At 37.6% G+C, this 12,253-nt stretch overlaps 1 protein-coding gene across 8 annotated transcripts in view; it reads left to right on the top strand.

Annotated features, from left to right (window-relative positions):
- CPNE4 (copine 4) overlaps window positions 1–12,253 on the top strand; it is a 499,753-nt gene that overhangs the window by 358,930 nt on the left and 128,570 nt on the right. For all 8 annotated transcript variants that reach the window (XM_027586338.2, XM_027586332.2, XM_027586339.2 and 5 more), the window contains one exon: window positions 5,539–5,613. In XM_027586338.2, the coding sequence (XP_027442139.1) occupies window positions 5,539–5,613 (75 nt within the window). The remainder of the gene's footprint in view (window positions 1–5,538; window positions 5,614–12,253) is intronic.

Genomic DNA, 12,253 nt, shown 5'->3' with positions numbered 1-12,253 from the left:
GAAAGCCAACTTTCTTCAAGAGAAGAAAGGAACAGAGAACTACAAAAACAACCATAAAATAAGTAACAAAATGGCAATAAATACACACATATCAATAATTACTTTGAATGTAAATGGACTAAATGCTCCAATCAAAAGACATAGGGTGATGGAGTAGATTTAAAAAAAATAAAGAGTCATCTATAGGCTGCCTGTAAGAAACTTATTTCAGATCTAAAGACACATACAGACTGAAAGTGAAAGGATAGAGAAACATTTATCATTCAAATGAAAGTAAAATAAAAGCCAAAGTGACAATACTTATATTGGACAAAACAGACATTAAAACAAAAGCTGTAACAAGGGACAAAGAGAGACACTATATAATCATAAACAGTACAATCCAACAGGAAGATATAAGAATTGTAAATATGTATGCACCCAAGATGGGAGCACCCAGATACAAAAAGCAGTTAATAACATAAAGGCACTAATCAATAGTAATACAATAATAGTAGGGATTTTAACACTCTACTTACATCAATGGATAGATCATCCAAACAGAAAATCAACAAGGAAACAGTGGCTTTGAATGACACACTGGATCAAATGGATCTAACAGACATATTCAGAACATTCCATCCTAAAACAGCAGAATGCACATTCTTTTCAGGTGCATATGGGCCGTACTCCAGAATAGATAACAAATTAGGCCACAAAACAAGTCTCAACATATTAAAAAAGATGGACATCATACCATGCATCTTTTCTGAAACTGGAAATCAACCACAAGATAAAACATGGAAAGCACACAAATACACAGAGGTTAAATAACATGCTACTAAACAATGAATGGGCCAATCAAGAAACCAAAAACAAAATAAAAAATACATGGAGAGAAATGAAAATGAAAATGCAATTGTCCAAAATCTGTGGGATACAGCAAAGGCTATTCTAAGAGGGAAGTTTATAGCAATATAGGCCCACCTCAAGAAGCAAGAAAAGTCCCAAATAAACAACCTAACCTTGTATCGAAAGAACTAGAAATAACAACTGACACCACAGAAATACACAAGATTGTAAGAGAATATTATGAAAAATCCTATACCAGGAAATTGGACAACCTAGTAGAAATGGATAAATTCCTAGAAACATATAAGCTCCCAAAATTGAATCAGGAAGAAATAAAAAATTTGAACAGACCAATTATCAGCAATGAAATTGAATTAGTAATGAAAAAACTCCCAGCAAACAAAAGTCCAGGGCCAGATGACTTCACAGGTGAACTCTACCAAACATCTAAAGAAGAATTAATACCTATTCTTCTCAAACTATTCCAAAAAATAGAGGAGGGAGAACTTCCTAATACCATTCTACACTGATACCAAAACCAGAGAAAGACATTGCAAAAAAAGAGAACTACAAGCCAGTATCTCTGATGAATGTAGGTGCCAAAAATCCTCAACAAAATACTAGTGAACAGAATCTAACAATACATTTAAAAAATCATTCACCACGATCAGGTGGGATTTATTTCTGAGATGTAAGCATGGTTCAAAATTTGCAAATCAATGTGATACATCACATCAATAAAAGAAGGGATAAAAATCATATGATCATATTGATAGATGCCAAAAAAGCATTTGACAAAGTATAACATCCATTCATGATAAAATCCATCAAAAAATAGGATTATAGGAAACATACTTCACAAAATATACAAAAAACCTACAGCTAACATTATACTCAATGGTGAAAAATTGAGAGCATTTTCTCTAAGGTCAGGAACAAGACGGGGATGTCCACTCTCACCACTGTTATTTGACATAGTACTGGACTTCCTAGCCCCATCATCAGACAAGAGGAATGAATCAAAGGCATCCAAATTGGTACGGAAGAAGTAAAACTTTCCCTATTTGCAGATGACATGATACTATATAGAGAAACCCTAAACACTCCACCAAAAAACTACTAGAACTGGGGTGCCTGGGTGGCTCAGTCAGTTAAGCATCTGCCTTTGGCTCAGGTCATGATCTCAGGGTGCTGGGATTGAGCCCCACATCAGGCTCTCTGCTTGGTGGGGAGCCTGCTTCTCCCTCTTCCTCTGCCTGCCACTCCCCCTGCTTATGTGTGCATGCTCTCTCTCTCTGTCAAATAAATAAATAAAATCTTTTAAAAAATTACTATAACTGATAAATGAATTTAGTAGGGTTGCAGGATACAAAATCAACATACAAAAATCCATGGCATTTTTATATACTAAAACTGAAGCAACAGAAAGAGAAATTAAGAAAACAATCTCATTTATTATTGTACCAAAGAAAATTAAATACCTGGGAAAAATTTTTTTTAATTTTTATTGTTATGTTAATCACCATACATTACATCATTAGTTTTGGATGTAGGGTTCCATGATTCATTGTTTGTGCATAACACCCAGTGCTCCATGCAGAACGTGCCCTCTTTAATACCCATTACCAGGCTAACCCATCCGCCCACCCTCCTCCCCTCTAGAACCCTCAGTTTGTTTCTCAGAGTCCATCATCTCTCATGGTTTGTCTCCCCCTCCAATTTCCCCGCCTTCATTCTTACCCTCCTGCTATCTTCTTCTTCTTTTTTTCCTTAACATATATTGCATTATTTGTTTCAGAGGTACAGATCTGTGATTCAACAGTCTTGCACAATTCACAGCGCTCCCCATAGCACATACTCTCCCCAATGTCTATTACCCAGCCACCCCATCCCTCCCACCCATCCCCACTCCAGCAACCCTCAGTTTGTTTCCTGAGATTAAGAATTCCTCATATCAATGAGATCATATGATACATGTCTTTCTCTGATTGACTTATTTCACTCAGCATAACACCCTCCAGTTCCATCCACGTCGTTGCAAATGGCAAGATCTCATTCCTTTTGATGGCTGCATAATATTCCATTAATACCTAGGAAAAATTTAACCAAGGACCTGAACTCTGAAAATCATGAACGATATTGAAGATGACACAAACAAGTGGAAAGATACTCCAAGCTCATGGTTTGGAAGAACAAATATTGTTAAAATGTCCATCCTACCCAAAGCAATCTGCACGCTCAGTGCACTTCTTAATCAAAATACCAACAACATTTTTCATAGAACTAAAATAGACAATCCTAAAACTTGTATGGAACCATAGAAGACTCCGAATAGCCAAAACAACTTTGAAAAAGAAAAACAAAGCTGGAGGTATCACAATTCCAGATTTCAATTTGTATAGTGAAGTTGTAGTAATCAAAACAATATGGGACTGGCACAAAAATAATTACATAGATCAGTGGAATAGAATAGAAAGCCCAGAAATAAACCCACATTTATATGGTCAATTTATCTTTGACACAGGAGGAAAGAATATGCAATGGGAAAAAGACAGCCTCTTCAACAAATGGTGTTGGGAAAACTGGATGGCTAAATGTAAAAGAATGAAACTGGACCACTGGCTTACACTATGCACAAAGATAAACTCAAAATGGATTAAGGACCTAAATGTGAGACCTAAAACTGTAAAAATCCTAGATGAGAGCATAGGCAGTAATTTCTCTGATATTGGACAATAGCAACTTTTTTCTAGATATGTCTCCTGAGGCAAGGGAAACAAAAGCAAAAACAAACTATTGGGGTTTCATCAAAATAAAAAGTTTCTACACAGCAAGGGAAATGATCAACAAAACTAAAAGACAACCTACTGGATGGGAGAAGATGTTTGCAAATGACATTTCTGATAAAGGTTGATATCCAAAATATATAGGGAACTTACACAACTCCACATCCCAAAAACAAATAATCCAATTAAAAATGGGCAGAAGACACTTCTCCAAAGAAGACATACAGATGGCCAACAGACACATGAAAAGATGCTCAGTGTCACTCATCATCAGGGAAATACAAATCAAAACTACAATGAGATATCACCTCACCTGTCAGAATGGCTAACATCAAAAACACATGAAACAACCAGTGTTGGTGAAGAAGTGGAGAAAAAGGAACTCTCTTGCACTGTTGGTGCAAATGCAAACTGGTACAGCCACTGTGGAAAACAGTATGGCGGTTCCTCAAAAACTACTCTATGATCCAATAATTGCACTATTGGGTATTTACCCAAAGAATACAAAAACACTAATTTGAAGGGATACATGAACCCCTATGTTTATTGCAGCGTTATTTACAATAGTGAAATTATGGAAACAGCCCAAGGGTCCACGGATAAATGAATGGGTAAAGAAGATGTGATACACACACACACACACACACACACACACACACACACACACACACACACGCCTGGAATATTATTCAGCCATAAAAAACAATGAAATCTTGCCATTGGCAATGACATGGATGGAGCTATAGAGTATAATGCTAAGTGAAATAAGCCAGTCAGAGAAAGACAAATACCATATGATCTCACTCATATGTGGAATTTAAGAAACAAAACAAACAAAGGAAAAGATTTTTAAAAAGGAGAGACAAACCAAGCATAGACTCTTAACTATAGAGAAAAAACTGATGATTACCAGAGGGGAGGTGGGGGCGCTGAAATAGGGGATGGGGATTAAAGAATACAGTTACCATGATGAGCACTGAGTGATGTATAGAATTGTTGTATCACTATATTGTACACCTGAAACTATTATAATACTGTATGTTAACTAATTGGAATTTTTAAAAATTAACCAAAAAGTAATTACATGTGGCTAGCAGCTACTGTACTGAACAGTGCAGATTACAATACATTTCTGTCATCACATAGTGTTCCATTGGGCAATACTGGAAGTATTTCTAAATAAAACCTTAAAATTTCAAGTAAAACTCCAGTACTTGAAACTTTGGCATCTTGTTTTAAAGCCCATGAGGAAGGTAGAGAAAGTGGCCTCATCATTGTGTAGACAAGAGAAAAAGGTAGAAAAATGTACCAGGAAAATCTGAATTGCTAGGGGGGTAAATTGCCAGGTGGCAAACCTCCTGAGGTCCTTTGAACATTCCTTTTTAACTTGAAAGTGACCGATTCGTTTTAAAAAAAAAAATGTTAAAGTCGTTTTTAAGGGAAAAATGCAAAAAGATTCCCTGTGGTGTAAGTTATGACCACTCTCACAAGCACTTACCTGAGTTTGTTGCTTGAATATTTTAAATGATGCATTCATATCAAGCTTTTTCTTTTTTTACTTCCATGTCCAATCCATACAAACAGTTCAAAGAGTCTTTGAAGACCCCATTGGTGCTCTATAAAGCCGTGGATCCAAAGAGTCACTCCCAAAGTGCACAAACCCAGAGAAGCTTTGGGATGGTGAATCCAGGTTTGAGGTTTGCCTTTGGCCTTTGTTCTTTCCCAGAAGAACACTACCTCATCTTGCCACTTTTACTGTAAGACTGGAGATTTTGCTTCTCCCCACATCCCAGAAAAATTTATCTCCTTCTTCATTTTAAATATTTAAATACTCCTCTTAATCTTGGGTCCTTGGATCAGAACAGTGGCTTCAAAAGCTTCTGGAAAACACTTGGAAATATTTGAAAATTTTTTTCTTTAGGTGATTGCAGAAGAATTATCTGGCAATGATGACTACGTTGAACTTGCATTCAATGCACGGAAATTGGATGACAAGGTAAAGTGTTTGGCATTAACCTTACTGAAGGAAGTAATAAAGCTAGCATGCAAAGTTTAATCAGATTTCCCCCTGCAGCTTTTTTTTCCCTTCCAATCCACCTTATTAAACAGATCAAAGATTTCAGAAAGGTCTGCAAAGTAAGACTTTCCCCAAATTGAGAAGCAGTTGATGAGAAGGGGGAGGGACTATAATTAAAAAAAAGACAATTTTGTTACACCAAGTCTTCGTTTATTCCCAAATGCCCAGGTCAATGTGCACAGGTAAATATGGTTTAACCCCATTGCTAGGGACATTTCATAAGAAAACAAATGACATGAAAGGGAGAAGTGACATTTATGAAGCACCTATATTTTCCAAGCACAGGCTTAAGAGCTTTTCATGCATTATCACATTCAATCATTCTTACAATTCCCACCTAGCAGGCATTATTAACTTCGTTTTGCAGATGAGGAAATAGATTCAAAGATGAAGTAACTTGTCTAAGGGCACTCCACGTGTTAGTCCAGATAATCCCAGAAACAGGATTAAATATGCAAGGATTTTATTAGGAACATAGGGAGGAAATCTGCAGACGGCAATGCAAATCTGACCATGGGTAAAGGAGAGAGGGAGAAAGGGGTGGGCAGCAGTGTTCTGGAATGCCATTCATCTAAGGAAGATTAAGGAAGGCCATCAGAGAGTCCTAAGGGTCAATATTGGCCAGCAGGAAAGTTTCATGTCCCGCATGCCTGCCTTAATATCCCCTACACATGCAGACACCCGGAGCCTGGCCTCAGTGCAAGTATGTAAAATAAGGGATGTATTTCAGGGCACAGCAGCTGGGGATCTTGGTCAGTTACACTCCCTGTAGTGGGAGGTGTATAAGGCGATTTTCTTGGCTACCATATCCTGCTAGTAAATGGTTAAAATGGAGGATTCATTTCCATGTCAGTTCTAGGGGAATCTGGCTCCCAGCTGTATTCTTTCTATTATATCTGATAACTTCCACCCAATCACAGGCCATGTTAGTCTTATATATACAGAAAAAGTTCCTCAGTCTCCACCCCTTAAAAAAGGGGTGGAGTATCCTTTCCAACCTTACCATATATTTATGATTTCCCTCTAACCGTATCCTTAGGTCAAAAACACATCACATTAATAACTGTATTCACAAAGGACTCTTATTTTCCTAGAGCACAACTAGAGAATGGGATTTTTGGAGGTGGTACCACGTTTTCAAACAATTGCTGACAGGCATTAGGCGGAAAAAGGTAAAACGATGTATCAGGCAGTTCCCTAAAGTCTTAGGCAGCCATTTACAGCCTGGCATATCTCATTCCCTTTCACCTATGAACAGTACTCAGACCATTTATGCATTCATTAATTCATTCTTTTATTTGTTCATTCATTCTTCATTCATCGTTCATTCACCGAACCTTTGTGGCATGCTTGTTTTGCATCAGGTGGTGGGGTAAAGACATTTTAAACCATTCTCACAGATAAAACCTGTAATTCACTGCCTAACTAAGTGAAACATAAATTTAAACTACAAATAATATAAATAATGTTATAGCCATGATGGGATGTGATAAGTGATGTATAACCGCTGTCTGGAGAAGGTAAATTCATTCTGCCTGGGGACATCGGGAAAGACTTTATCCTTATGAATAAATTATATTTGGATTCTTTTAGTATCCTGGGTAGACTGTGTGAACCTTTCATGAACTGCTACTTTTTGCCATTAGCATGAGCTAGGTGCTGGGAACTGCGGTGTGCACTGATGTCAGTTGGATGTAAGATTTTAATCCTCACTTCCTGATGGCTGTTATGTTCTTTCTCTCCCATCATCTCCCCAAGTTTTGGAATAAGTCACCAAACTGCTTTGTAGTATCTTTTCTGGTGCCATTATAAGCCATTGGGTCAGTGTGTAGCAGTTTTAAGCTGCTCAGTTAATGGCTTAAATAATGGCTTCTTTCTACTTAATAGTCTCTTAAGCACCTCTAATCTGCCCTCTAACTGACTTCTGTTACAGTGCAAGAGGACTTGGGGGTTTGTTAGAGGGCCCATTAGCTCTGACGTGTTTGAACAGTTTCCCTTCATTCCAGGGAGCACTTGATCACAAAGCTGAAAAAGCCTCATGCAGCACTTAATATGGCTCTAGGCGACCATTCTCACCTTTGTCTGGGTTGATTATCCAAGGCCCTGGTCACTGCTGAGCCTCACTGCCCCGAAGCTGTAGACTCCAGGTCATTCATAATGTGGGTATCTTGCCCAGTCTCTCTTAGTAATCCAGAGAGGAGTAGGTCCTGTTTAGCACAAAGCGGAGGCCATTGTTCCTCTTTGGACTGAAAGGTAAATGGTCTCAGGTGGAAAAAGGGAAAAGTAGCATTAAGGAGCCAGATGATACCATGAAATCACTTCAAACAACCTCTTCAGGAAAGCAAGGCTCAGCAAAGTCTGATGACTTACCCAGATACTACTACTGCTGATAATACTGGTTAATAGGTAATACTGGTTATCTATTGCTGCGAAGGAAACCATCTCAACACCTAGTGACTTAACTATTCTACTACATGTCATGGTTTTGAGGGTCAGAAATTGAGGCAAGTTTCAATGGGGCAATTCTGCTTCTTATGATGTTGACAGAAGTCACTCAGTGATATTCAGCTGGGGAAGGAGCTTGTTTCTAGAGTTCAGTTTAGCTTTGCTCACGTGCCTGGCACATGGGATGGCTGAAAGGCTGGGCTCAGCTTGGTTGGTCAACCAGAGTGCCTACACAGTGGCCTTGGGTTAGTCACATTTCCCACACAGTGGCTGGCTTTTCCCAGAGAAAACATCCCAAAAGAACAGAGAAGCTGTGGCCTGTTCTGACCTAGCCTTGGAAGTCATGGAGCATCAATTCTGCTGCATTGTGTTAGTTACATGTAAGTCATAAAGCCAGCTCAGAGTCAAGGAGAGGGGAGTTAGAATCCACACCTTGATGGGGGAGTGGCAAAGTCATATTATAGAAAAGCATGTGGACAGTGGACATGGTTGTTGTGGACCCCCACAGTTTTTTTGTGATCAGAATCAGAAGAAGATAGTACAATTATTTCATGTCACAGCTGGAAAAATAGTTCCGAGTTTATTAAGGAGGACCTCTTTCTAGCTTTTAGCATTCAATGATATTATAGCTACTTGTGTTTTAGCAGTTGGACTTATATCTATTAATTAAGAAAATATATCATGACTAAAAGTGACTGAGATAAAGGTCTTAATTTTCTAAATTTTGTTAATTAGCATCATGAGACTAATTTTGATATACATTTGAAATCTTTCAGTATGAATATGTGGGGAAAATATGTTATATCCAATTCAGACAATGGTTATAGGACATCAGGATCCCCAGTCCCCTTGTTATCATTCTGGTAACCTTTAGATATCCAAATATGTCAGGTATAAAACCCCTGGTCTAATGCAGCTGCCTTCTTTTACAGATGAGAACATTGAGGTTCAGAGATGTGAAATGACTTACCCAAGGCCACACATATAAACACACACACACACACACACACACACACACACACGCACAATCAGTGACAGAATGGGACTTAATTGGGTTGCCTAACTAAAATCTAAATTTTTCTTCAGGGCAAAGGGTTAATGAACACATGTTGAATTGGTCTCCAGATGTGGAGGACTTGGTAATGTTCCCATGTATTTCAGGGAAATAGGAAGCCAGGGAGGAAGGAGGTGAGCAGTCCAGCAGTCCTGCAAGTGTTGTCCAAGGTCCCAAGACCCTTTCAGGGAACTACATGAGGTCAAAAGTGTTTTCATGATAATACTAAGATATTATTTTCTTTCTTCACTCTAATTCTCTCACATGTGTACAATGGTTTTCTGGAAGTGGCATGATGCCTAATATCACAACAGATTAAATGCAGAAACAGATATGAGAATCCTGCTGCCTCCTATTAAGCCATTAAGTTATTAAACTGATTTTCAAAAATGTCATTTTTCTGGCTTTTTTTTACAGTTGTCTTCCATTAAAATGCTATTTTTGTTATGATGTACTGGGTTTGTTTTTTTTATATTTTTAAAATGATATAACAAATGAATGTTTTTTAAATTTCATTTTCAGTTTATATTGGGTAAATATTGATAGATAAAATCTACATGAACAAAAGCTCCTTGGGCCCCTCAATAATGTTTGCTTCAAGTGTTGTCCAAGGTCCCAATGGCTGCTGGTCTGGTGACAACATTGGAAAGGCAAGTTAAAAATGACTATTTCTATCAAAAGAAAAGTGGTATTTCTCTCTCACTGTGGTTTGCAAGGTACTTAGTACCCCCTGGTATACCCTACAACAGCAGTTCTCAAACTCTTTGGTCTTAAAACTTAAAATGCACTGCTTTTAATCTAATAAAATAGATTAGGTTTGCAAGAAATAACTTATTTATCTAATGTTAATGCAATTCACTTAATGGAGAGGTGGACTTTCTAATTTCTAAAGCACATTTATTACATTAGCAGCTAGTTGGCAATTAATCTAATAAGTAAGTAGAGATATGAATGTTATCATTTAGAACATTCAAGCTAACAAACAGTATTCTCTCTCCTCTCTTTCCTGAGAAAGTATTCATGTTGGTATGCTGGAACTGATTCTCACACTGATGGTCACCACATCTGTAGTAGTATCATTATAAAGTACATTTTTAGTTTTCCCATAATTCTAGATTGTTGGGGTGCTGTATAAAAAAACAAATATGTCTCTAAAGCAGAGGTCAGCAAACCTTTTCTATAAAGGACCAGATGGTAAATATTTAAGGCTTTGCAGACCATATAGTCTCTGTCCCGGCTACTCTGCTCTGCCTCTGAAGCATGAAAACAACCATAGGCAATACGTAAATGAATGAGTGTGGCAGTGTTCCAATAAAACTTTATTCACAAAAACAAGCAGTGAGCAGGATTTAGGCCACACACCATAGTTTACCAACCCCTGTTCCAAAGCAACATTAAATATCTACCTGCTGGGCTGTGATTTTATTATGTTCAAGTATGCCTGCCTAAAAACTAATCTAACCTGGGTGGATGATAGCAAGTTATAATTAATGAGCATCTACAGTGTACAAGGTGTCAGGTGTCTAACCTGCATTATCCCCAAAACTCAAAACCATATTCCCAAAGGTGGAAATTATTATTTGCATTTTACAGATGAAGCATAGTAAGGTTAAATAAACAGTTTGCCCAAAGTCACAAGGGTAGGAAGCTATAGAGTTTGGGTATGACCCCAAATCTTTCAGATAATCTTTCTTATTCCAATATTCCATTTTCAAGATCACTGTCATAGAAATGCACTGCTTCCTTTTCTATTCCAAACCTCAGCTGATTGCTTATTGCTCTCTTGCATAACTAAATTTCTTTCATATTGGACTAAAAGGGCAGAGTGATATGGCCTCCAAGTTATTAAAAATTTCACCATAGCAAAACTTCAGTAAAATGCCTATATCATTAACCTTGCATGCACTGAGCTGTCCCAAGGGCCATCTTAATGCTGAGTCCAGCAAAAACAGCCAAAAATTCCAGATTGTGTCACATAACCATACAGTTAGGCCAGAGTTGTGTTTTTAAGCTACAAATTTCTTAGTGTACATTTAAGATATTTTTGAGCTGCTTATGAATTGTTTTATTTCCAAGAATCAGATGCCTTCTTAGTAGTAATCATCCCTGATAGTTGTGTAGTGCTTTACAAAGTGTCTTCATACACCTATATTGATAAAGCTCATGGCAGCAACACTTTTTGAGTGCTTATCATTGCCAGGTGCTAGACTCCACATACTGTATGGATCACCTCCTTTAACTCTTCCACAGTGCCAGGAGGCAAAATGTGACATTCACTCCAATGACTGACCAGAAAACTGAGACCTGAGGAAATTAAATATCTTGCCCCAGATCATGCAGATTGCATACAGTGGAATCAGGATTTGAAAGCAGTTCTAAAGGCAGTGTGCCCATATTAGATTTTCAGTCACTTGAGGGCAGAGATCACATCTGATCCTACCTTCCTTGATTTATAGTATGTCCTCCTGACAACATCTCTGTGCTAACCCCAAATAGTATTTTAAAAGGATATAAAATAAAATAGAAAGAGCATTGCAATATACTACCAGGAGAAAAAGAAAGGTATTAAAGTTTATGTCAAGTACGATTACAAATATATTTTTAAAAGAAAGAAAAGAAAATTATGTCTAGATTCTCGAAAAATATTTACCAGAATGTTATTGATAGTTGTGGAATTAAGGGTAAGAGTATGGGCTGGGTCTTTTTTCCTTCTTTTTTTCTATATTTTCTATTTTTAAGAAAAAATAATAACAAAAGTTTAAAATTATCAATGAAAGGAAAAAGAAAAATAACTGATAGAGTTCCTCCAGTGTGGTCAGCAATTTTAAGTGCAGTGCACCAACACATTCCCTGAGGGAGCAACAATCTATTTAATGAAACAAACCTGAAGCTCCTAGAGAGGAGTCCAAAGGCATCTAGGAACAAGCTCATGTGGCTCGCATCCATTATCAAAGGGAGGTAAGAGGGAGGTTCCAATTTTTTAAGGTGAGTGTTGAAGCAGAAATAAAGGGGGTGGGGTGTGAATGTCTTGAGTAAATGTGTAGAGGTAGGAACCAGCTA

The sequence above is a fragment of the Zalophus californianus genome, chromosome 1, assembly GCF_009762305.2.
Source record: "Zalophus californianus isolate mZalCal1 chromosome 1, mZalCal1.pri.v2, whole genome shotgun sequence".
NCBI classification, from domain to species: Eukaryota; Metazoa; Chordata; class Mammalia; order Carnivora; family Otariidae; genus Zalophus; species Zalophus californianus.
The sequence above is the reverse complement of the archived record's forward strand: the minus strand, read 5'-3'. Positions and strand labels throughout refer to the sequence as shown.